Source organism: Miscanthus floridulus, chromosome 11 (genome assembly GCF_019320115.1).
Source record: "Miscanthus floridulus cultivar M001 chromosome 11, ASM1932011v1, whole genome shotgun sequence".
NCBI classification, from domain to species: Eukaryota; Viridiplantae; Streptophyta; class Magnoliopsida; order Poales; family Poaceae; genus Miscanthus; species Miscanthus floridulus.
In genome coordinates, this window is record NC_089590.1 from 60,557,503 (window position 1) to 60,582,739 (window position 25,237).

The following is a 25,237-nucleotide window of genomic DNA, read 5'->3' on the forward strand; positions in this document are numbered from 1 at the left end:
CGGACGCGACGCCGTGTCAGCGGATGGAACATAACTGTTCACGCGATTAATGAGGAAAAGGTGGGTATGTGGGCGGTAAAATTGGATCTGGATCAACTGTGCCGGATCTGAGGGAAACTTTCCCAATTTCGTCGCCCGCCCGTTTCGCCCCCTTCCTGCATAAATACGTGATGAACCTCGCCCCTCCCCTCCTTACCTTGCTTGCATTCGCCTTTGCTGCCCTTAAGCTGCTGCTAGGAACAGAGAGCTCCGGGGAAAAGAAGGGAGGAGGGCGAGGGAGAGAGAGAGAGAGAGAAAGCTTTACCGCCGTAGTCGCATTCTCCACCGTGCGATGGCCGGCGGCCCTGTCATCCTCCCGGTGGATCCCTAGGATCGGTCCGACGTATCTGTGGAGACGCTGTAGTCGCTCGTCGATGACGGCCTCCTCCATCTGGTTACCGACCCCAGCAGACCGGAGTGGATTGCTCCGGAGGATGAGCCAGAGCCGAGGCCACGCGATGGCTACGTTGTGAGCTTCGTGTCCTTTCATGAGCGCGGTCTCGGCCTGTCGGCGGACCGGTTCATGCGGGCGCTCCCACACTACTACGGCGTAGAGCTCCACAACTTCAATCCCAACTCCATCGCGCAGGCGGCCATCTTCGTCGCCGTCTGCGAGGGGTACCTGGGGATTGCCCCCCATTGGGAGCTGTGGCTCCACCTCTTCCGGGCGGGGCATACCACCAAGCCGACGGGCATGACGGGCACGAGGAAGGCGGTGAGGGCCGGTGGCTGCACTCTCCAAGTGCGCCAGGACCGTCAGCACCTTTACTTCACGGCCCAGCTCGCGTCGACCAACCGCCGCTGGTACACCAGCTGGTTCTACCTTCGCAACGACGATGGCGAACTTCCCCCTTACACCAGGCAGATTGTGGAGAGTTGTCCGAAGAAGTGAAGGTATGGCGTCCCGAAGGAGGATCAGCCCAAGCTGTAGCCGCTCCTGGAGGGACTAGAGAGGCTGCATGGCCATTGCCTTACGGCGGCAGTGGTCATGGCAGCCTTCCACCGCCGGAGGGTGCTGCCGCTGATGGCTCGGCGACGTCGCTTGTTCGACATGAGACCGGATGACAAATCGAGGGCATCCGAATGTCTGCCGCCGCCCTCTCCGACGAGGAGATTCTACGTCGGGTGAGGGAGACGGTGGAGGGGAAGCTGAAGAGCGATGGTCTGACCCCAATCGCGATGCGCCCATCATGGGGGTACCTTTCCCTAGTGAGTCACGCGCCGCTGTAGCCCCTGAGGCCTCCTCGTTTCTCACCGTTGCCTGTTCCCTTATTCGTGTTTGCCATTTCTGTAGGGGATGAGGGACGTGCGAGCCTCCCTGCCGCCCATTCCTGAGGACACAAAGCGGCGGGCGGTGAACCGGGCGCATGCCGAGGCGCAGAAGAAGAAGAAGGATGCCGAGGAGGCAAAGCGCAAGAGAAAGATCATCGAGCATGAGGAGCTGGAGAAGCGCCGCCGGCGGCAGAGGCAGATGGTCTCCCGGTGGAGGCGTCTCCATCACCGTCACTGTCGACAGACTCTTCGGGCGAAGAGGATGAGAGCGAGGTGGGGCGGAGTCCCCTGGACTATCTCCCCGACATCGGGGAGACGGCGCCTGGGGCGTCGGCGAGCAGCCCGGCGCTCCCAGGAGGAGGAGGAGAGGAGGTCTCGGGGCCGGCGATCGTCCGCCCCGGGGCCATGGCCGACATGCCCGAGGCGCGGGCGTTGGGAAAATGTGCCGTCAGCCCGATGGGCTCAACGGCAGAGGTGGAGCAGGTGGTGGCGGGGGCGACGCAACTGCCCCCACAGAGGACCGAGGGGGTGCCAGAGTCCGGCGAGGGCCGGCTGGCACTAGCGGATACGGAGGCCGTGCCACCACCGCCGGCACCGTCGTTGCAGAGGCGGGTCGCAGTGCCAAAGCGGTTGCACCCCCGCTCGAGGTGAGTTCGTATCGTTTCTCGCTCGCTTTATGTCATATGCTAACCAAGTGGGTGTTCTGCCTTCAGCCGGAAGCGTAAGGCGGAGGTGCCTACGCTGGTGCCGCTTAAGTCGCTCAAGGTGAGCACGGGCTCCACCACTCATCAGGCGGTGGAGGCGCAGGACGCCATACAGCGCGGTGGGGCATCGGCGAGGGCCGACCTGAAGGAGCTGGTCGCCCAGGAGGAGGTTACCGGGGCGGCCATGGAGCGAGCGGGGGAGGAAATGTCTACACCCCGTGAGGCCGAGGCCTGCGAGTCAGATGGGGCCGAGGCGCCCTCAGTTGCCGAGGCCACCGAGGGCGAGACAGAGGCCCCCCGGACTTCAGAGGCCGAGGCGACAGAGGCTGGGGCGCCCAAGACCGCCGAGGCTAACGTGGCGGGGACCGGAGCCCCCGAGACCACCAAGGCCGAGGTGGCGGGAGCCGACGTGAGCGCGGCAAAGCCGGCGGCCTAGGAAGTGGAGGCGGAGGCGGGGCAAGCCTCAATACCGCCGCCGGTCCAAGTCCCGCCGCCGTTGCAGGAGAGCGTCCGAGAAGTGGAGGTCCATGCGATCTCCTCCGGCGATACTTCCTGGGCGAAGGAGGTGGTCGATGCCGAGGCGGCCGGCACTATGGAGCAGCTGGCTCCGACCTCGGGCGAGGGAGGCTTGGCCCTCGTGTGGGTACGATCTGAGCCCTGCGGGTGGGATCACCCACGTGTCTTGTGGCAGAGCCAGGACGACCCTAAGGGGGAGCCTCTGTTCGCCCTCGAGGACGCGGCCGAGGGTGGGCGCTGGGACACCTTCGAACAATACCGCCAGCTGGCGGAGCGGTCGCTGCGGATGGCGTTGTCCGTCGTGGCTGACGATCTGCCCGGGGTCGCCCAGGTTCACGCCTTCTTTTCTTATGTGGTGTCGTCCTTTTTCGAGTTTTCTCGTAGTGAATGACCCCTGTCTTGCCTATCTAGGAGCTCGAGACCCGGTCCCTCGGGAAGTCATTGTTCCTCCAACGGGAGAGGGACGTCTGGGACCAGCTCTAGCGGCAGAAAGGCTTGCTCGTTGACGCCAACGAGCTTCTGTCGGCGCGGAGCGCAGAGGTGGAGGACCTCTGCCTTAGCTGTGCCGATGTGAGGGCCGAGGCGGCCACAGCTTAGGAGCAGGTCGCCCCTTTGGCGGCGTGGGTCAAGGAGCTAGAGGAGGAGCTGACCCGGGTGGCCGGCGATCGGGACGCCTTTTGGTCTTGGGCTAAAGAAGCAACGGCCTCTGCCAAGGCCTTTGCTGGGCAGCTAGGGGCGGAGTAGGGTGCGCACCTGCTGATGAAAGGTTCCCTGGCAGAGGCCCTCAAGGTGGCCGAGGCCTCCCGGACTGAGGCTATGGTCTGGAAGGGAAAGGTCGAGGGTGAGTCCTGTTCCCCTTGTTTTATTTGTTTTTCTTGTGTTCGACTCCTAACTCCCTGGTGTGGTATAGAGCTGGAGAAAGAGGCTTCCAGGGCGGCCGAGGCTTCTCGGGTCGAGGTCCAGGGCTAGAAGGAGAAGGCCAAGGCCTCTTGGGTTGAGGCCCAGCGCTGGAAGGAGAAAGCTGAGGCCTCTCGGGTCGAGGCCCAGCGCTGGGAGGAGAAGGCCGAGGGTGAGTCCCGTAGGCTTCCGCCCCTATTTAGCTTGTTTCCCTTTGCGCTCAACCCCATTCCATTTCCTTTTGGCGCAGAGTTGGAGAAGGAGGTCACCCGGGCAGCCGAGGCCTCTGTCGCGGTGCAGGCGGTGCTTGAGGCCGAGATCGGGGAGCACGGCGCGCTGAAGAGTGCCGCCCGTACCATATGCGAGGCCCTAGAGGTTGAGGGGGCCTAGTCGGGCAGCTCCCTTAAGAGCCGCTTGGTCACGTTGAGCGGCCAAGTGTGCGAGCGACTCCGGGGGGCGCTGCACGCGGGCGTCAAGCGTGCCCTAGCCGTCATCTCCTCGCACTACGCCAGCGGCGACCTCGAGACCGTCAGCAACGGCTATGTCTTGCCTAAGGACGACGAGGAGGCCGACGAGGAGGTCACGAAACTGATGGAGGCAGCTGAGGGCCCCGGCATGGCGCTGGCCAGGCTGTTTGAAGAGGAGGTGGTCCCTCCCCCGCCGTCCACCCATGCTGGAGACCCCGAGCTCTGACCTGGGCCCGAGAGGCCATGTAAATAAATTAGGGATTACATTACCGTATCATAACGCTGGTGGCCTGTCGAGGCCTTTTTGAAATACTTATGCGTCTATGCTTCTTAATCGTTTTTCTTTATAATATTTCCGAGCCTCTACCCTCTATCTTGTTTCTGAGCATATCACTTGCAAACGACTTCCTCGGAGCCTAAGTTGTCCCTAGGGCGAAAAGGTGGTGAGGGAGTGCCGTAGCCCGGAGGCGTAGGCCGTCTCATGACTCGGCCGGCCTTTTGGCCATGAGACAGACTTTTGGTCCTTAGGTCTTTTACAATTGACTTGTTAGAGCGTGATAGGGAGTTTGGCGTAGAAATTTTTTCAAAAAACGACCAAAGAACGGTGCGTGGGACTTAGGGGGAGTCCCCCTTCTAGCCCCAGAGGGAGGCTCGGTTCTGTAGAGGCAGAGCCGAGTCTCCCTAATGGAGTTATCGTATCGCTGAGGCCCTTGATGGGCCTGGGGGGTTTCTCGAAAAATTAGGACAACTAAAGAACGCTTCTTAATTGTATTTCGAGAAACAATGTATACAATGCTTGGAAATTTAAGGGTAAAAGCGACGTAGTTGTTCTATGTTCCAAGGGTTGGTGAGGATCTCGCCCTTCTCGTTCGCTAGCTTGTAGGTCCCGGGCTTCAGCACTTGGGCGATGATGTATGGTCCTTCCCACGGCGGGGTGAGCTTGTGGCGGCCCTTGTTGCTCTGCCTCAGCCTCAGCACCAGGTCGCCTCACCACGGTGGGGAACGGTTGCCTGCCCCCTCATCCTCATCGCCCGTGCTCAGCATTCCGAGTCCGACGTGGAAGCACTCATGAGTGGGATCGTAAGTGCCTTCGTCGTCAGAGTCGGAGTAGCCGAAGCAGTAGTCGCTCGTGGCCAGGAAGTGGCGCATGGCTTCAGGGTCGCAAAGTCCGGAGAAGTCCGCTCCGGGCCACGTCTCGTCCTCCTTCGTGGAGTCACCGTGGGTGTGAGTCGAAGTCGTGGTGCCGAAGTCGAGGGCAAAGCGTTGGTGGTGTCCTAAGGACTCGGCGTGAGCAGAAGCATAGGCGGAAGCATAGGTGGCGGCGGCATTTCTCAACCCGAAGGGGTACGGGGATGGTGCCATCGCCAGGCTTTGCTCCGCCGAAGTCGACTCCTCAGGAGGTGGCGGGACAGAGCTTGACGACGGGGCGTCGCCGCACGCCACCGACGTCTTTCCCATGTCCAGGCTCAGGCTAGACAGGTCCTCAACCAGGGACCCTGTGCCAACAACTGGGCATGGGATACCGATGGAGTGCGACGCGTCGCCCTGAGTTTGTGCAGCGTTGGGGTGGCCCCGCTCGCGTCGTGCTTGGCGAGCGCGACGGGAGCGGCCGCCCGGGCACCGTCTGCGCCCGGGCTACTGATGCGTAATGTCGTCGTCGGTTGGTGGGCCTCGGGGCGTGAGGAGTACCATATCGTACTCGCATCCTAGAGACATGAACTCTAGGCTCCCGAACCGGATCACCGTGCCGAGATGCAGTGATCGCACGGGGTCTGCCATCCGGAACTTATTAGGATGATGAAGCTGACACACAGACTCCCCTACCTGGCGCGCCAACTGTTGGTGTTTTGGACCGGGGGTCCTTAACCAACTAGTGAAAATGTACTGCGTGCTACTTATCTCGGATGGTGATGCAAAGAGACACAAGGTTTATACTGGTTCAGGCAATGGGTGCCCTACGTTCAGTCTAAGAGATCAATCTTGTATTCCTTGCACCGAAGTGCTTGTAGTAGGGGGTTACAAGCAGGACGAGAGAGGGAGCTAGTCCCAGGTCTCGGTATGGAGCGGTGTGGGCTGCTTGAGTCATTGCTCTCAAGCAGCGGGGGAGCGTGTGTGTTACAGAGTGTTGAGCGTGTGTTCGTCTATCTCGTCTATGCGTGTGCCCGTCTACTTCGTGAGCTCGTGAGCCTGAACTCCCCTCAAAAAACGGCCCCGGTCTCTCCCTTTTATAGTTGAAGGGGGGACAGGGGTGATACATGTGTTAGCTACATGGCGTCGTGCGGACAGAGGTGGCATGTCCGAGCCCTGTAGCCTGTTATTGTGACGGCATGGTCGATGGAGTGGTCCTGTCCTTGAAGTGCTAGAGCAATGCGCCGGTCACATCCGATCCTGTGCGACGTGGGAGCTCCAGTGATAGCTTGACGCAGGGCCTTGTGGGCGACGTGCCTGGTTGCTGTTGGCCGATAGCATAAAGAGCCGAGGCTCAGCTGGTGCCGAGGCCGAACCGTCGTGGGGGGCTCGGCGGGCGCGAATCCCAAGGCTGCCGAGATCCTGAAGTGGATTGCCGAGGCTCGGAGGGAGCGGTTGGTCCTGTACACTGATTCCGAGGCTATAGTAACCCGGACTTGACTCCTCACGCCGCGTTGTTTCTGGAGCAGGGGTTAGGTAGCACAGTGTAGTATGGGCACCGGTCGTGGGCATAGTGCTAGGCACAGCGGCTGGTAACCCCTGCTATGTCCTGTGTCGGAAGGTATGGCTCCGATGTGACTTACGTTTCGTTGGCCACTCCGCTGTGTCAAGCCGTCGTTCGGCCGATATCGCGGGAGCGGTTAAACGCGCTGGTCGGATGTGACATCTTGTCCGTGAAGTTGGTCGAGGCGGAGGCGACGGGGTTGTTTGTCGAGCCGGCTTTGAGCGAGGCGGAGAATCGGTAACTCGTCCGAGGCCTTTCGGGCGGGGCCTCGGGTGAGTCGGAGAATCGGTTCCCCGTCCGAAGCCTTTCGAGCCGGCCTCGAGCGAGACAGAGATTCGGCATCTCGTCCGAGGCCGTACGCGTGGGGCCTCGGGCGAGACGGAGAATCGGATCCCCGGCCGAGGCCTTTCGCGCGAGACCTCGAGCGAGGTGGAAATTCGGTAGGCCATCCGAGGCCTTCCGTGCGAGGCCTCTAGCGAGGCGGAGAGTAGGTGGCCTCGGATATGGCCGGGGTTTAGCCAATAGTTGTCCCTTGGCTTTGATTTTGACGGGGTCTAAGTGATTTTTTCGATTGTTCCTTAGGGGACCCCTTCTAGTGGTACCCGACACTAGCGTCCGGACGCGCCACCGGCCGCTTCCCATGCGCATCGCATATGCAACACTCGATCTACTTTTGAAACATCCAGATGCAATAGTTGCAAAATACAAGAGAAGACATATGAAACACTTAAAACAAGCGTCTGAAACACTTGCAAAAACACCTGAAAAATATTTGAAAACCACTGCAAACATATGTAACATCCAGATGAAACACTTGCAAACGTACGTATGAAACACCTGAAAACTTTGGAAACAGATGCTTGCAAGTTGCAACATGCATGTATATGCAACATCTAGATCTACTTTTGCAACATCAAGACAAAACACTTGCAATATTTATTTGGAACAGATGAAACATTTGAAACATACACTTGAAACATACGTGTATAATCATTACAACATGTGCAACGTCGCGATCTACTTTTGCAACATCGATATACAACACTTGCAACATACGTCGAAAACATCTGAATGAATTGAAACATACCATTGCAACATATGCTTTCAGCGTAGCATCTGCTTGCTGCTTAGACAAATAGAGGCTCGTCGACGCGGAGCTCAACGCCGGCACGGTGCATGGAGCTCGAAGCCACGGAGTGGCGCGGAGGTTGCCGGTGCGGAGCTAGTGGGCGGCACGGACCTCGACAGGGGCTGAGGTAGGCGGATGGAGCACGGCCGCGACGGAAGGCGTGAATCCGGGAGCGAACTAGCGAGCGCTTAGCGCGTCGGGCTCGGCGTGCGCGCCTGCGCGGCACGGGCGGGCAGCGAGGGCGGCATGGGCGAGTGTGGGGGTGATCCGAACGGACGGATATCCTATAAAGAGCGTTTCCGAGGAAAAAAACTGAAGCTAACGTAAAAGTAACTGGAATGTAGGAAAGCTATCTAGCCCAAGCACCATTCTCATACGCCTATTTGTAAGTGCTGGGGTTAGTTTATTTTCTGGCCCTAGATAAACTAGCCATGGCAACAACCAAACATGGAAAATTAGTGGAGACTGTTTTTTATGAGATTGTGTTGTGGCCCCATTGATTTTTTTCTTCTTCTCTGGAACAGACCCAACATGTCTTACCCATCCACGGTACGGATCATTTTTTGATCCTCCATGGCTCCGTCACAAGTAGAGTGCAAGTTAAGCAGAAATGACCGTGACGCACTAGGATCGAACCTTCAGATCCATATCGAGCAAATTATGGCTCTCCAGTCCAGGTTACCACTTTGTGGCAAGACGGCCAGTGGCCACCTGTGCGTGCGGGGCGTGACCACGTGGAATAGAAGCCTTTGTTGTTGTTGAAAAGACCGGCTCCTACTGTTTAGTACGGAGTAGTACCTACGGAGTACATGATTGATCGGTCCACCCGGCCCGGCACGCATATGGATCGGACGGACCGCGGGGGCTCACGTATATACTCACGTTCCGTACCAATTATTTCAGCTGTCCGATAGCGATAGGCATGCATGATCACGTACTCCACTCCAGATTTAAACCCTGGTGTACTTGGCAGTAGATTAATTCAAGTATAGTACTAACAGCAAGAAGCACGGGTTCATCAGTTGTTCAATCAGGTTCACCTCAAGCCAAGTATTCGTGCACCATCATCAGTTCAGCTTCTGATGCTGATGCTGTAGCCAAGCCCTCTCAGAAATAGCGTTACAACGCGCCTAAGTCAACCAATGAGCAGGAGGCAGGAGCCAAGCTATCGAGTGTTGTTTTTTTATTTTGGGGGGAGGGTAATCTGAATACATTAACCAAGGAAAACAGTACAGAGTATAGCATTCACAAGGGCTCACAATATACAAAAAGTAAAAGTACAAAACAGAACTCTATATGCCCTTGACAACTCTGATGCTTGCTCGACCACCTGGAAGAAATCGCCAGCGCTGCTTTTGCACAACAGCCCGAGGAAGAAAGGTTTCTACCGCCACCCGGATAACGATAACGGCCCGTTCGCTTGGCTGATAAGCCATGACTAAAAGTACTGTTGGCTGATTTGTTGTGAGAGAAAATTATTATTCGTTGACTAAAAAAATATGACTTATAAACCAAACGAACCGGGCGAACAGCACCATATGCCACGCTAGGCTATGAGATCCGCCATTGAAACCCACCGCGAGAGGTGGGACAAAAATGCATTGAAAATCCATCCGATCGGGATAAAATCCCGTTCTTGGCACTTGGCTAACTGTAGACTATAATGGGCGGTCATACCCGATAAGGCACGGGCCCGGTTGGCACAAGTAGCAGCATGTTCGGTTGGCTGGTTCGTATCATCGTTGGTTCGTGAAGAAGTACTGCTGACTGGTTTATGTGAGAGAAAAATACTGTTCCGGCTAAAAATTTACGATCGTTTACGATAAGCCACGGCCAAACAGGCTTACGATGTCGTGCCGCCCACCGGCCACAGTGCTCAATCTGAGGCCTACGCACGACACCATACAAGTTTAGCCATGTCATGCTGGCTCAGTGAGCCTGATAGGTCCAATGGGTCGTGCCACCAAAAAACAAAAAATAACCACAAGCCATGTCTGGTCTTGTCGTCTTCATGGACGTGCGTAGGCGGAGGCTCCACCAGGATGATGTAAGCTCCGAGGTTGGCGTGTCGTGTGATGGCTGGCACTGTGAGGGACATTGCCCAGCTCAGGGCACACTGCAGTGACCAAGACAAGGACCACTACAGTGTCACCGCGAGTCGTCGCTTGGAGAGCAGAGGAATTAGGGGGAGAGAAGAGTGATGTTCTGGAGGTGAACGATGGCAGAGGTGGAAATCGGGTGGAACGATATCCTAGGAGAAAAACGGTCGTTGGCTCGGTGATGGACAATGGAGAGGGATCAAGTGATGGGGGAGCCAGAGAGGGGAACGAGAGTGATGACAGAGCTATGCGGTGGGAAACGGGGGAGTGGGTGGCCAACATTTTCCTAGTCTGGGTTTTTACTAGACGGGGCATGGAAGTATGGAACTAACCTAGGGGACGTGTTGTGCTTCGGTCGGGCCTCATGCCTCCTATTAGATTCAACCTGTTTTGACATCTATACTGCAGACCCGTTGCTGGCTTACTGGTGCTCCCGAAAGACATACTTCACAACCCCTGCATCGATCCATGCCAGCAGTTGCGCCACTCCCACTCAGCTCACATCCACAAGTAATATCCACTACCCCCGCGCATTGGCAGTGTAGAACGCTGAAGCCACAGACGAGAGATAAGCTCATGTACAAATAATAGCCAGAATAGAATTTGCCATTCTGCCAAAGAAAACCAACACTAGCCTTCCGTTGGAGCCAGAGCAATCACTAACCGGACAGGGAGGAGGCCAGGAGGACCTTCTTTCATGGCAATCTCCATGTTGCCAATGCCAGGTCACTAACAAAAGTAGGACCATTCCCCTCGCACCGATAACAAGTCACGGTCCACTATACCTCCAAAGGCCATGGCGGCCTTCAGAGCTTAACAGGCTCGCTAGCAAGAAGCATGCACTAAACGCCTCTTTTTCGTCTCTTTTTTTTTCCGGAACATGCCTTCACATGTATTTCATTAAGAAGTAAGAGTACCGAAAGAACGGCTTACACGATGCAGCTATGGGAGAACCCATAGCATAGGTAACACAGCCACAGAGACACAGTGGTTACGAACGAAAACACATGTGAAAGCAAAAAAACGCGGTAGGGAGAGGGCTCTCCATCACAACCTGACCGACTGGATCCGCAAGAAACAAACATATTATACCTCTTTGCACTGTAGCAAAGGGGAAAGAGAGGGTTCTAGCAGTGCGCTGTGACCATCAAGCTCCTGAGTCTTGACAAGCCAAGCTCGGGGCACTCCTAGAGCACGTATTATGTCCGTTCTAAAATAATTACACGTCTTGTTTTTCAAATGTTATATTTTTCTAATTTTAAGTAACTTTATAGAAAATAATATCAACATTTGTATCTTAAATAAATTTACTATATATAAAAATTTATGTCATGATTATTTTTATTTTAGTATATACTATTTGATTAATAAACTCAAAAACTTCTACTTTTTAAAGAAACGGTGCGCACTTATTCTAAGAGGGAAAGATAGCGTAGATCCATAGCTGCAACGCGTCGAGCGAATCGAGCGAACAATCAGGTAGCCTCTATTGACCATTACTCCGTATTTGATCTGAGCGACATACAGAATGTTCCCATGTCACGAAAGTGAGCGAAATGTGTGTTTTTTTTTCAATCATGACAGGTGGCAATTGCAATAGCATGGCAGCGACACACATCCTTTTCGTGTGCGCTTTACGCCAGTGGTAGGCTAAGCTTCCCCCATGAGTAGGTCGGCCAAATGAGCTGTGTGCCTGTGTCCTTGTGCCTTCCGTTCCCAGTCGAATCACCGCAGGATAGGAAATTCTTCAGGCTCTCTAGATACTCCTGCTGCTAGATGGATAGATATATGCAGACAAGTATTGGCATCATGACCTATCATTTCGCTAAAATTTGGCTGCTGCTATTGCTGATTTGTTGTGAAATAAAAACACTATTTTTCGCCGAAACATATTGCTGAAGTAATGCCGGAAAACACAACCCAAATCCAAAAGGCCAAAGCTCACGCCCTCGCTTCGTCTCCGCTGATTTGGATCGGTTTCCCCGGTTACAGCTGCAAGAGGTGCTCGCTGATGGATGATGATGCAGTGTCCTGGCCAGTGGCCACTCTGCCAATCCGTGGTTGCTGAAACTGGCCAGGACATGTACCTACAGAATGGTTTTGATCTGTGTTTGACCTCAGGGATCATTTAGGTGCAGGAGTGTGAAACTCTTACTGGTTGAATCAAATTAGACCTAGAACTTGCTACGGGAGAGGAAGACAGAGAGAGATGTAGGAGCATCTTACCGTTGGCTTTGGAGGATGACGAGCCGTCCATGGCGTAGTCGTCCCGGAGGGTGTCGGAGTAGTGGATGCAGGGGAGTCCGGTGTGTCGTAGACATCCGGCGTGGCACAGAGGCGGCGGTGGCGCTTCTCGTCGCTGGCAGCGCCCCCTCTCTAGATCAGATTAGGGTTTGGGATGTCGGTGGGGTGTATGGCGGCTCAGGTTAACCTCGTGCTTTGTGCCTCAGCCTCCACCTCCCCTTTTATGGCGCTGTGCGACGGGGACCCACCAACCATGGAGCGCATGGGCGCCCCCAATCAGGGCGCGGATCCAAGGGCCCAATTGTTGGGCCAATTAGAAGAGATCAATCAAACATCCTCCCCCTTGATCTCACCTTATGATTTAAACTTAACTTACTTTATCTTGTTCCCATTCCATCACAGATCAGTGCATAGAGCATGCATCATCGTTACGGTCAGTTGCTATTAAATTAAACAGCTACAATACACCTCTATGTTTTGAAACAGATTCTCAACTAGGCCCTTATTGTCTTGGAATCATAGGCTTTTCCTTAAACCCATACCGCCTAAGTGTTCTCTGAACACGCTGGGTGGTAAGACTTTTGTAAGTGGATCCGCGAGCATCTTTTCTGTTCTTATATGCTCAAGACTAATTATATGATCACGAACTTCGTCTTTCACAATATAATACTTTATGTCAATATGTTTGACAGCACCACTTAATTTATTGTTGTGAGCATAACATACTATTGGATTATTATCGCAGTATAACTTGAGTGATTTATGTATGTCGTCTACCACTTTCAACCCGGGCATGAATTTCTTCAGTCAATTCACCTACCCTGTGACCTCATAACATGCTACAAACTCGGCATATATTGTGGACGATGTAGTGACGGTTTCCTTTGAGCTTTTCCACGATATAGCTCCTCCTGCGAGAGTGAATATATATCCTGACGTGGATTTTCTGTCATCTCCCACATAATCAGAATCTGTATACTCCTCTATGTGTAGGGAATCAGATCTTCTGTACGTAATGTTTTCCTAAACGGTAAACGGTCTTTACATGGTCGTCCTTCGTTTAGCGTTTAGGCTGTTTACACGGTGTTTAAACGAAGTTAAACGGTCTAAACGGTTTTATACTTTAAAAAAATACATATAATTATATATGTGCATGTAAAAAATCAAGTATTCTAGCATTTATACATATTTATCCGAGTAAAAATCAATTATTTTGGTATGTATATATATTTATGCATGTGAAAGAAACCAAATATAGATATTTATGCCTGTAACATAAGTGTACACATTTATAAATATAATAAACTTAAGTATACAAATTTATCCATACAAAACTGAACTAGATTTACCTCGTTTTTGCCTAAACGGCCGTTTAAACAGCTGTTTAGCTCGTTTAATGTTGTTTATCTCCGTTTTGTTTAGGCCGTTTAGGTCATTTTTATTGTTTTTTGACCGTTTAAACGGTCAATCGTTTAATTTCCGTTTACCCCTAAACAAAACAGTTTACCACCGTTTACCGTTTACTGGCCGTTTAATCCGTTTAGGCGAACACTGTCTGTACGTTAGCATGAGACCCTTCGTACCTTGCAGGTAACGTAAAACTTTCTTTACTAATTTCTAGTGTTCTATTCCTGGATTACTCTGATATCTGCCAAGTAACCCGGTAACAAATGCTAAGTCAGGGCGAGTACACACTTGAGCATACTGTAAACTTCCGACAGCTGAACTATATGGAACCGCTTTCATTTGATCGATCTCATATTGGTTCCTGGGACATTGAAATTCTCCATATCTGTCGCCCTTGACTATGGGAGCAGGTGAAGACTTACAATTTTGCATACTGTATTTCTTTAGAACTTTTTCTAAGTATGTTTTTTGTGATAATCCTAAAACCTCCTTTTCTCTATCTCGGTGAATCTCTATTCCTAGGACGAACGAAGCTTCACCGAGATCCTTCATATCAAACTTCGAGGACAAGAACTTCTTTGTTTCTAGTAGTAGATTAACATCACTGCTAGCAAGCAAGATGTCATCCACATACAAGACTAGGAAAATGTATTTCCCCTTCTTGAACTTTGTATAAACGCAATTGTCCTCTATATTTTTCTTAAACCCAAACTTTCTTATTGTAGTATCAAACTTCAAATACCACTGTCTTGAAGCTTGTTTTAATCCGTAAATGGATTTCTTCAGGCGGCATCCCATGCGTTCTTTTCCTTCCACAACAAAAACCTTTCGGTTGTGCCATGTAAACATTTTCCTCCAGATTCCCATTTAGGAACGTCGTATTTACATCTATCTGATGTAATTCTAAATCGTAATGTGCTATAAGCGCCATTATGATTCTAAATGAATCTTTACATGAGACTGGAGAAAATGTCTCATTATAATCTGTACCTTCTCTTTCTGTGAAACCTTTCACCACAAGTCGCGCTTTAAACCTTTCTATATTCTCTTTGAAGTCATGCTTAGTTTTGTAGACCCATTTATAGCCTGTTGTGGCTCCTTTAGGAATTATTTCTAAGTTCCAAACATCGTTTGTTTTCATTGATTTCATTTCATCTTCCATGGCTTCAAGCCACTTGGATGAGTGAGCGCTTCTCATGGCTTCTTTAACTGAGGTGGGATCACCCTCCATTTGAAATTCCTCACATTCATAAACTTCGTAATCATCAGGAATGGTTGATCTCCTGACTCTTTGAGACCTTCTAGGGGCCTCGTTAGGTGACGCTTGTTCTATATGAGGCTGTTATTGCTCTCCCTCATGTGTGACAACGGGTTCTAGGGGATCCTGAAGAACAGGTTCCTCATGTTCATTCATTGTTGCCACAGGAGAACTAACAACATGTGTTGTTACTACAGTGTCTTGCACTGTTGGTACAGCAACAACAGGTAGCATAAAGAATGGCTCCTGAACCATAGGAGTGGGGACGTATACCCGCTTCTCTTCAAAACTAATTTCTCGTGCTACCATACTCCCCCTGATCATATCATCCTCTAAGAAGACAGCATGTCTTATTTCTACAAACTTCATTTGTCTGTCAGGACAATAGAAGCGATAACCTTTTGACTTTTCTGGATAGCCAATGAAATGGCAACTGATTGTCTTGGAGTCTAGCTTCTCTATGTTTGGGTTAAAAATGTTTGCTTCAGCTGGATAACCCCACACACATAAATAGTTAAGTGAGGGTTCTTTTCCTGTCCATAACTCATACGGTGTTTTAGGCACCGACTTGCTTGGCACTCGATTAATAATATGAATGGTGGTTTTTAACGCCTCCATCCATAAACTTATTGGTAGGGTAGAGTAACTTATCATGCTTCTCACCATATCCATTAAGGTACGGTTGCGTCTTTTTAGCTACTCCATTCTGCTGAGGCTCGCCCGGTGTAGAATACTGGGCTACTATGCTATTTTCCTATAAGAACCTTGCAAAGGGTTCAGAAACTTGTCCATATGGGGTGTGTCGACCATAGTACTCTCCCCCACAGTCGGACCTTACTACCTTAATCTTTAAGTTGTGCTGATTTTCTACTTCAGCCTCAAATATTTTAAATTTATCCAACGCTTCCGATCTTTCCTTAATTGGATAAATATAGCCAAAATGAGAATAATCATATGTGAATGTTATAAATGAATCATAACCATCCACATTTTTTACAGGAAAAGGACCACAAATATCTGTGTGAACTATTTGTAAAATTCATGCGCTTCGTTTGGCATCTTTCTTTATTTTCTTAACGTACTTTCCTTTTATGCAATCTATGCATTGTTCTAAATCTGAAAATTCTAAAGGTGGAAGAATTGATTTCTTAATCAATCACTCTATTCTCCCCCTCAAAATATGGCCTAAATGATAGTGCCATAGTTTTGAAGATACATCATGCATTCTCTTCCTCTTATTTATTGCATTCATAGATGAGAAAGCATTCTCATTCTCAGTGCTCACATCATTCATATTCTCAGAAAGTGATAATAAATAAAGCTTGTGTTGTCGGAAGGCAAGGTAAACACACTTATTATTAATCACAATCCGACATTTGCCATTACTAAAATGATAATCATATTCATCATCATCTAGTCATGAGACACTTATCAAGTTTCTAAGCAAAGAGGGTACATAAAGAATATCTGAAAGCTGTAGTCTAAAACCATCATCTAATTCTAGAGAGAGATCTCCAATGGCTTCAACTTCAGCTTCAACTCCATTTGCAACTTTAATTCTTCTTTCTCCTCTTTGTAGGGTCCTCCTCGTATAGAATCCCTATAATAAATTTGCAACATGAACAGTTGCACCTGAATCAATCCACCAAGTAGATTTTGCATAACTTACATACAAGGATTCATCTATGAATGTAATGAAATCCTCACCTCTCTTCAGAAGGCTCTTCAGGAAGTTTGAACAATCCCTCTGGTAATGTACATGCTTTGTGGCAGAACCGTCCGAAATAACACACCATCGGAGGCGCTCGCCTTCCACCAGGCACTAAGCACCCCGAAAGCAAGCTACAACGGGCGGATTTTGTCGAGCACACCCCAAGGAAGAGCTTGAATGATTCACATTTTTCCTCCAGGATCCAATAATGAGAATGAGTTTACAATACTTAATCAATTTCATACAATCAGAGTTCTTAGAAATACATTATTATGTTACCAAGTTTAGAGTGCGGAAATTGAACAGCGGAATGAAAATAAACATCTATCGGTAATATACAAGGATCCGTCTGTGCCCACCAGAAGAATCCTCCACACAACGGCTACTCCTCAAGCTGCACCTACAATAGGGATAAATAAACTCTGAGTACACAATATACTCGCAAGACTTATCCGACTAGTGGGAATAATTTCCTGACTCCAAGGGATATGATAAATTTTATGGTTTGTTGGGTTTCCTTTTTGCGGAAAGCAATACTAATAGTAAATCCTTATGTATATTTATTATTAGCAGTCATGATTAGTTCATTATCTAACTATTCTATATAAGCACATGTTCTACTTTCAAGCAAGAGTGGAGCAAACAATTCCCTTTTACCACCTTTCATCTTTCAGTTCTTACTACGGTGCTAGACTGTAGACAAGCCGTACTGGATCGTCAGCGATTCATGAATCAATGTGCCTAGCTGGGTACCCCAAAACACACACCCCGCTTGCACCCCAGGCACAAGCAGGACCAACCCACCACTCTCCTGTCATGGGGTCCAGGTCCCTGTTCTAACTTGGACTCCAAGCCCCCGCACCTGAGTCCTGAACTCAGTGCGGTGCTTAGACCTCCACCATCCCCACCTCCAATCAGTCGGTCTGGAAAGAGCCGGAACCCACGACAAAAGAGCAACAAGTCTTCCCAATGCCCATACACAAGTATGTGCTTGGGATAATAAGTCTGTGACTTGCCTAGAACCCAATGCAACGGTCGGTCCTTAACCGACACAAATAGGGAAATAGTATAACCAAGCTATGCTCCGTTGGCCACAGGACACAACCTCTTACACCCACCAATACCCAAACCATATCCCTGCCCAGTCTCCATTTTCCTTTCACCATTTTTATCATGAGTGATAATAATAATCACCTATTGTGAGTAATGGAAGGTTACGCTACCAAAATCCTGAGCATAGCAACTACTTGACCTATGCTAGTAGGACTCATAGGTAGGTATATCTATGCATGTAGTTTCTATAAAATGCCTATAACATAAATGCACATCATATATATATTTAGTGATCATTCAAAATAAGGGTTATGCACCGGGGCTTGCCTTGGGCAGGCGGTGTGTCAATAAAGTCAATAACTGATGGCTCCAGGGCTTCCTCCTATACTAGAATCTCCTCCTTATACTCGTCGATGATCTCCTTGTACTCCTGCTCGCCCATAGGCATGTGAAAGCATCTAGGCCCCTAGTTGGGTTTCGGTGATTAATGACAATACGTGATTACTGTGACTAACGTGTGTTTTGCAGAGGCAATTAAGTTAGGTCATGGTAATGGAGATCGATTGGGCTATCATGGTGGTCATGCCCCTACGATGGAAATTATTTCAGTTTTCAAAGGATGGACGATAAGGTTAAGGATGGACTAGTTCTAAGTGTCGATTGGAGTTGAAGACACACTTAGAGTAGTTTAGGACTTTGTTTTTTCCTTTGGTTGTACTATTAAGGAGGGTATGGACGGGTAGCTTGACCTAGGTGAGTCTAGTGGGTTATGTGTGGTGCACACTTGTTAAACCTAGCACTAGGTAGCTTCTAAAAAGCCCTTAGATCCATTGGAGCAAACTTTATTCACATATGATCGAGAGTTGGAAGTGAATGGAGGGTCAAATACCGACCGGATGCTGGATTCGGGGTGACCGAATGCTGGCACAGAGTCCGGTCAGTTCATTTGATCAAGGTGAAATCGTCTGGTGCGACCGGACGCTGAGAGGTGAAGTGATCGGACGCTGAGTCCCAGCGTTCGGTCGACTCTAGTAAGATTCCAGAGAGGGAAAATCACGACCGGACGCTGTCCAGCGTCCGGTCACATCTTAAACACTGGAGTTCAGGGAGAACTGACCGAAGCATTCGGTCAACATGATCGGAGCGTCTAGTCACCCCGTAGAGGCACATAACGGTTCGTTTTTCAGCCATGGTTATAAATACTTCCTCCATTCGTGTGTGGAGGTACTTTTGCTCATTCTAACAGCTGAGAAACACCTTTGTGGGTGCCAAGAAGATCAAGGTCCTAGTGAGGTGATTGAGATTTGAGAATCTCAAAGAGAGTCCTCATTAGTGAGATCAAGAGTAGCAAAGTGTGCATCCACCCTTCTCATTAGGCTTGTCGTGGTCAAGTGAGAGTTTGTGCTTGTTACTCTTGGTGATCGCCATCACCTAGATGGCTTGGTGGTGATTGGGAGGTTGGTGATCATCCGACGGAGCTTGTGGATGACCTAACTCAAGTTGTGAGCGATTGTGGGTGATTCACCGCGACGGAGTGTCGAAGAATCAACCCGTAGAGAGCACTTGATCCTTGCGCGGATCAAGGGGGAGCTACACCCTTACGCGGGTGCTCCAACGAGGACTAGTGGGGAGTGGTGACTCTCCAATATCTTGGCAAAACATCATCGTGTTCCTCCTTCTCACTTTACTTTGAGCATTTACTTTGAGCAATTCAATTCTTGTCATTTACATTCATAGAATTGTCATGCTAGAGTAGAATTGGAACTTAGGTTGCTAAACTTTTGTGCGGTAGATCAATAGAAACACTTTCTAGGCACAAGGGGTTAATTGGGCTAATCATATGACTTAATTATTGCAAAGAAATTTAGAATTAGCCCAATTCACCCCCTCTTGGGCATCTTGATCCTTTCAATTGGTATCGGAGCCTCGTGCTCATGTATTTAGGCTTAACCGCCTAGAGAAAGATGTCTCACGGGGATGGACCTCCTCCTATCTTTGAGGGGGATGATTTTCCATATTGGAAAATCTATATGGAGGCGTATCTAGAAGCTCTAGATGTTGGAATACTTAGAGCTGCCTCACAAGGCTTTCCAAAACCTCAGGGTGCTACACACCTACAAGGCGATGAGGTGAATTACAAAAAATGGAATGCAAAGGCTCGAAACACCATCTTTAGAGGCCTTTGCAAAGATGTGTTCAACTGGGTGAGGAACCATAAAGACGCCCATGTACTATGGTCAGACGTTTATGCGCTCCATAAGGGAACAAAGAGTGAGCATGAGGAACGCTATCATCTTGTCATGAAAAAGCTTAACTCTTTTGAGATGCTTCCTAAAGAATATGCTAATGAAATGTATTCACGCTTGAATATTCTTGTAGAGGAAGTCAATGGGCTTGGACTCACTCAAAAGCAACCATCCGATGTTGTAAGAAAGATCTTGAGTGTCCTCCCCATTGACAAATATGGGCATATTGTGACCATGCTTCATCAAGGTGATCTTTCCACCGCTACACCAACACAAATCTTGGGAAAGATCAATGCTCATGAGATATACATGCACATCACACCTCAAGATGGCTCATCCTCTACAAAGAAGAAAGAAAAAGATTTAGCATTCAAAGCTAGCTAAGAGAAGGGCAAAGCAAGGCTTGAGTATGAGAGCTCAAGTGATGATGAAATTGATGATGTAAGTCTTGCTCTCATGGTGAAAAGAACCGCTAAGATGCTAAAGAAGCTCAACAAGAGTGGCATCAAGTTCGATGGCAAGAAGAAGTTCTTCACAAGCTCTAGAAGGAAGCCAATCTCAGAGATGGATTGCTACAATTGTGGAGAACTTGGTCATCTAGCACATCAATGCACAAAGCCCAAGAAAGACAAGTACAAGAACAAGTACAAGGGCAAGAAAGATGACTCAAGCAATGAAGAAGAAGATGAGAAGAAGAAAAACAAGCCATACAAGAAGAGAGATAGCAAGAAGAAGAAGAGTGGAAAGGCATACATCGTTGGTGATTGGCTCACGAACATTGATCCATCAAGTTGCCCATCTGATGGTGATAGTGATAATGAGAAGGTGGCCGCCATTGTTATTGACTCTTCATCATCTTTACCGCCACCACCGCCATCATCCCCTACGCACCTATACCTTATGGCCAAGGGTGATCACAAGGTATCAAATGATGATAGTAGTGGTGATGAACATGCTAGCAATGATGATAGCGATAGTGATGATGATGAATATGAATCACCTTCTTATGATGATCTTGTTAAATTGTTATATCAATACACTAAGATCATTAGAAAGTGTAGAGTTAAGAATGAAAAACTAGAAGCTAAGAATGATTCACTTTTAGCAAAATGTGATATAGCCGAAAAGGCTAGTGTTGAGCTTAGAGAAGCAAATGATGCTATATCATCTAAACTCAAGGAGCTCAAATCTTCTAAGAAAGAGCTTAAAGATAAACATGATAAACTTGAGGGGATGCACAAAGAGCTTATCACTAGCCACAACAAGCTAAAAGAAGAATATACTACTCTTAAGATTAATCATGATAATCTTGTCATTGCTCAAGAAGTTCTATCCAATGAGCCACATGATGCTACTAACAATATTGTTAAGATTGATATAGCTACATCATGTGATGATTTAATCATTGAGAGCATTGAGCAAAGTTCTAGTAGCAAAGGCAAGCAAGTGGTTGAGGCCGATGATTATGATGAGTTTGTCAAGCTCAAGAATGATAATGAAAAGCTCAAGAAAGATCTTGAAGAGCTCAAGACCACCAACACCATAGTGCTTGATCTTGAAGAGCTCAAGACCACCAACACCATAGTGCTTGAAACTAGTGATCATGATGGTGACTTGATTCTTGAGAATGAGAAGCTCAAAAAAGAGAACAAGAAGCTCAAGCAAGAGAAAAATAATGATGCTCTCAAGGAAGAGAACAAGAAGCTCAAATTAGAGAAAGAGCATCTCAAGATTGGATTGAGCAAGTTCACAAGAGGCTAGCATCTTCAAAGTGAGCTACTAGTGAACACCGTCATGAAGATGAATAGAAGTGGCATTGGGTACATGACAAACAAAGAGAAGAAGGCTCAAGCTCAACAACAACAAAAGCCAAAGTCAAAGAAGTGTTTTGAGTGTGGACAAGAAGGCCACTTTGCCCATGAGTGCCAAACTCTACCACCACAACCCATGCCCAAGCATGCTAGACCTTTTGCCTTCAATGCTCATTACATGCTTAGAAAGGATTCTAGTGGAAAGATGAAAGTCATGTTCTTAGGACCTTCAAACAAGAATAGGCCTAAGAAAATTTGGGTTGCAAAGTCACTTGTTGAGAAGGTGAAGGGCCCTCAACAAGTTTGGGTTCCTAAAGCTTAATCTCTTGTGTGTAGGTGAACTACAAGACCGGTGGAGGTCATTGGGTTATTGATAGTGGTTGCACACAATATATGACCGGTGATCCTCATATGTTCACCTCACTAGATGAAGAAGTAGATGGACAAGAAAGAATCATATTTGGAGATAATTCAAAGGGCAAGGTTAAAGGATTGGGCAAAGTGGCAATATCAAATGATCATTCTATCTCAAATGTGATATATGTTGCTTCATTGAGCTTCAACTTGCTATCCGTTGGACAATTGTGTGATCTTGGCTTCTAATGCTTGTTCATCGAGAAGGAAGTTGTTGTATTTAAGAAGGATGACAATCAAGTGATATTCAAAGGATTTAGATACAACAACCTATACTTAGTGGATTTCACCTCCGAATATGCTAACTTGAAAACATGCCTATTCACCAAAACAACACTTGGGTGGCTATGGCATAGAAGACTTGCTCATGTTGGGATGAGCTCACTCATGAAGCTAATGAAGAATGATTTGGTGAGAGGGTTGAAGGATGTGAAGTTTGAGAAGGACAAGCTTTGTAGTGCATGTCAAGCCAGCAAGCAAGTTGCAAATACTCATCCAACAAAAGCTTTCATGTCAACCACAAGAGTGCTAGAACTCCTTCACATGGACTTATTTGGACCAACAATATACAAGAGTTTGGGAGGAAATCTTTATTGTCTTGTGATTGTTGATGACTATTCAAGATACACATGGGTATTCTTCCTTCATGACAAATCCAAAGTTGCATCTTGCCTCAAGAAGTTTGCCAAGAGAGCACAAAATGAATTTGAAGTAAAGCTCAAGAAGATTAAAAGTGACAATGGCAAAGAATTTGACAACACAAACATAGAAGCCTATTATGATGAAGTTGGGATCAAGCATGAGGTCTCCACAACATATACTCCTCAACAAAATAGTGTAGTTAAGAAAAAGAACCGGACATTGATCACTCTTGCAAGAACAATACTAGATGAGTACAACACCCCCGAAGCTCTATGGGTGGAAGCTATCAACACCGCATGCTATGCATCCAACCGCCTATTCCTTCAAAAGTTCCTTGGCAAAGCACCTTATGAGTTGCTCAATGGGAAGAAGCCGGACGTCTCCTTCTTTAGGGTGTTTGGTTGCAAATGCTACATCTACAAGAAGCGGCAACACCTAGAAAAGTTTCAAAGACGTTGTGATATTGGTTTTCTTGTTGGTTACTCATCAAAGTCCAAAGCATATAGAGTATTTAATCATGCCACCAGCTTGGTTGAAGAAATATATGATGTAGAATTTGATGAATCTAACGGCTCCTAAGGAGCACATGAGAATCTTGATGATGTAGGTGATGAACCATTGAGGGAGGCTATGAAGAACATTCTGGTTGGAGACGTCAAGCCTAAAGATGATGAAGATGATGTACAAGTAATTGATCCACCTTCTTCATCAAATGTGCCACAAGATGGTGATAAAGATGAAAGAGTAGAAAATGAAGACACTCATATCTCCCATGATCAAATGGTGGTACAAGCACAAGATGTTGATGCTCCACAACCTCCTCCTCAAGTGGTCAATAGAAGAAACACACCTCTACTACAAGATCATCCACAAGATCTCATCATACGGAGTCCATCAAAGGGTGTAATGACTCACTCACAAAAACTTGCTTCATTTATTGCATATCACTCCTTTGTCTCTTGTTTTGAGCCTACTAAGGTAGAAGAAGCTCTTCGAGATCCGGATTGGATAAATGACATGCATGAAGAGTTGAACAACTTCACCCGCAATGAAGTTTGGACTCTTGAAGAGTGGCCAAAAGGTGCAAGAGTCATTGGAACAAAGTGGGTGTTTTGCAACAAGCAAGATGATCAAGGCGTAGTTGTGAGGAACAAGGCAAGACTAGTTGCAAAGGGGTTCTCTTAAGTTGAAGGTTTAGATTTTGGATTTTGGAGAGACCTTTGCACCGGTTGCAAGACTAGAAGTAATTCATATCCTCCTTGCATATGCATCACATCATGACATGAAACTATATCAAATGGATGTGAAAAGTGCATTTTAAATGGCTTTATTAATGAACTAGTCTATGTTGATCAACCTCCCAGGTTTGAAAACCTTAGATATCCTAATCATGTTTATAGGTTGTCCAAGGCATTATATGGGCTTAAGCAAGCCCCAAGAGCTTGGTATGAGCACCTCTGGGACTTTCTCATTGAGAAGGGCTTCACTATTAGGAAGGTCAACACCACACTATTCACCAAGAAGCTTGATGGGCATATCTTCATTTGTCAAGTGTATGTTGATGATATCATCTTTAGATCATAAAATGAAGATTCTTGCAAAGAATTTGGTGAATTAATGTCGAAGGAGTTCGAGATGTCAATTATTGGAGAGCTTACATTCTTTCTTGGTTTTCAAGTCAAGCAAATGAGAGAAGTGATTTTCATCTCTCAAGAGAAATATACACATGATCTTCTCAAGAGATTCAAGATGGATGAATGTAAGCCAATCAAGACACCAATGCCAACTAATAGACATCTCGACCTAGATGAGGGAGGTAACACGGTTGATCAAACTCTCTACCGCTCTATGATTGGTAGCTTGTTATATTTAACCGCATCTAGGACCGACATCATGTTTAGTGTGTGTATGTGTGCTAGATTTCAAGCTAATCCTAAGGAAACTCATTTGATTGCCGTCAAAAGAATCCTTAGGTATCTTAAGCACACACCAAGCATTGGCCTTTGGTATCCCAAAGGAGCTATATTTAAATTAGTTGGCTATTCCAATTCGTATTATGTCGGTTGCAAAGTGGATAGAAAAAGCACATCCAAATGGTGCCATTTACTTGGTAGATCACTTGTGTCTTGGTCCTCGAAGAAACAAAATAGCGTGGCTTTGGCCACCGCCGAAGCGGAATATATTGCCGCGGGTGCTTGTTGTGCATAAATTCTTTATATGAAACAAACTTTGCTAGACTATGGTGTAGTTCAAGAAAAAAGTACCTCTTTTGTATGACAATACAAGTGTGGTAAAACTTGCAAATAATCCGGTTCAACACTCACGCACCAAGTACATTGATATCTGCCATCACTTTCTTAGAGATCATGTTGCAAAGAATGATATTTCATTAGAAGGTATAAGGACCGGGGATCAATTGGCGGATATCTTCACTAAACCGCTAGATGAGGCGACTTTTTATCGATTGCGGAATGAGCTCAATGTTCTTGATTTTAGTAACTTCACTAAAAAATGAGCTTGTGTTGTCCCTTTCATTGCATTGTAATATACAACATGTTTACTCTTTATGGTAATGCATATAGGGCTTGTCTAACATGGTTAAGATAACCGCCGAAAAGCGCGTGAAGAAGCTTAAC

At 47.9% G+C, this 25,237-nt stretch overlaps 1 protein-coding gene across 1 annotated transcript; it reads left to right on the top strand.

Moving 5' to 3' along the window:
• Positions 1-1,122: 1,122 nt before the first annotated feature.
• On the top strand, positions 1,123-2,451 carry LOC136492041 (uncharacterized). Its single transcript, XM_066488196.1, has 4 exons — positions 1,123-1,248; positions 1,334-1,513; positions 1,573-1,958; positions 2,025-2,451. Exons 1-4 carry the CDS (start codon positions 1,123-1,125, stop codon positions 2,449-2,451), a joined length of 1,119 nt encoding a protein of 372 aa, XP_066344293.1.
• Positions 2,452-25,237: the final 22,786 nt, after the last annotated feature.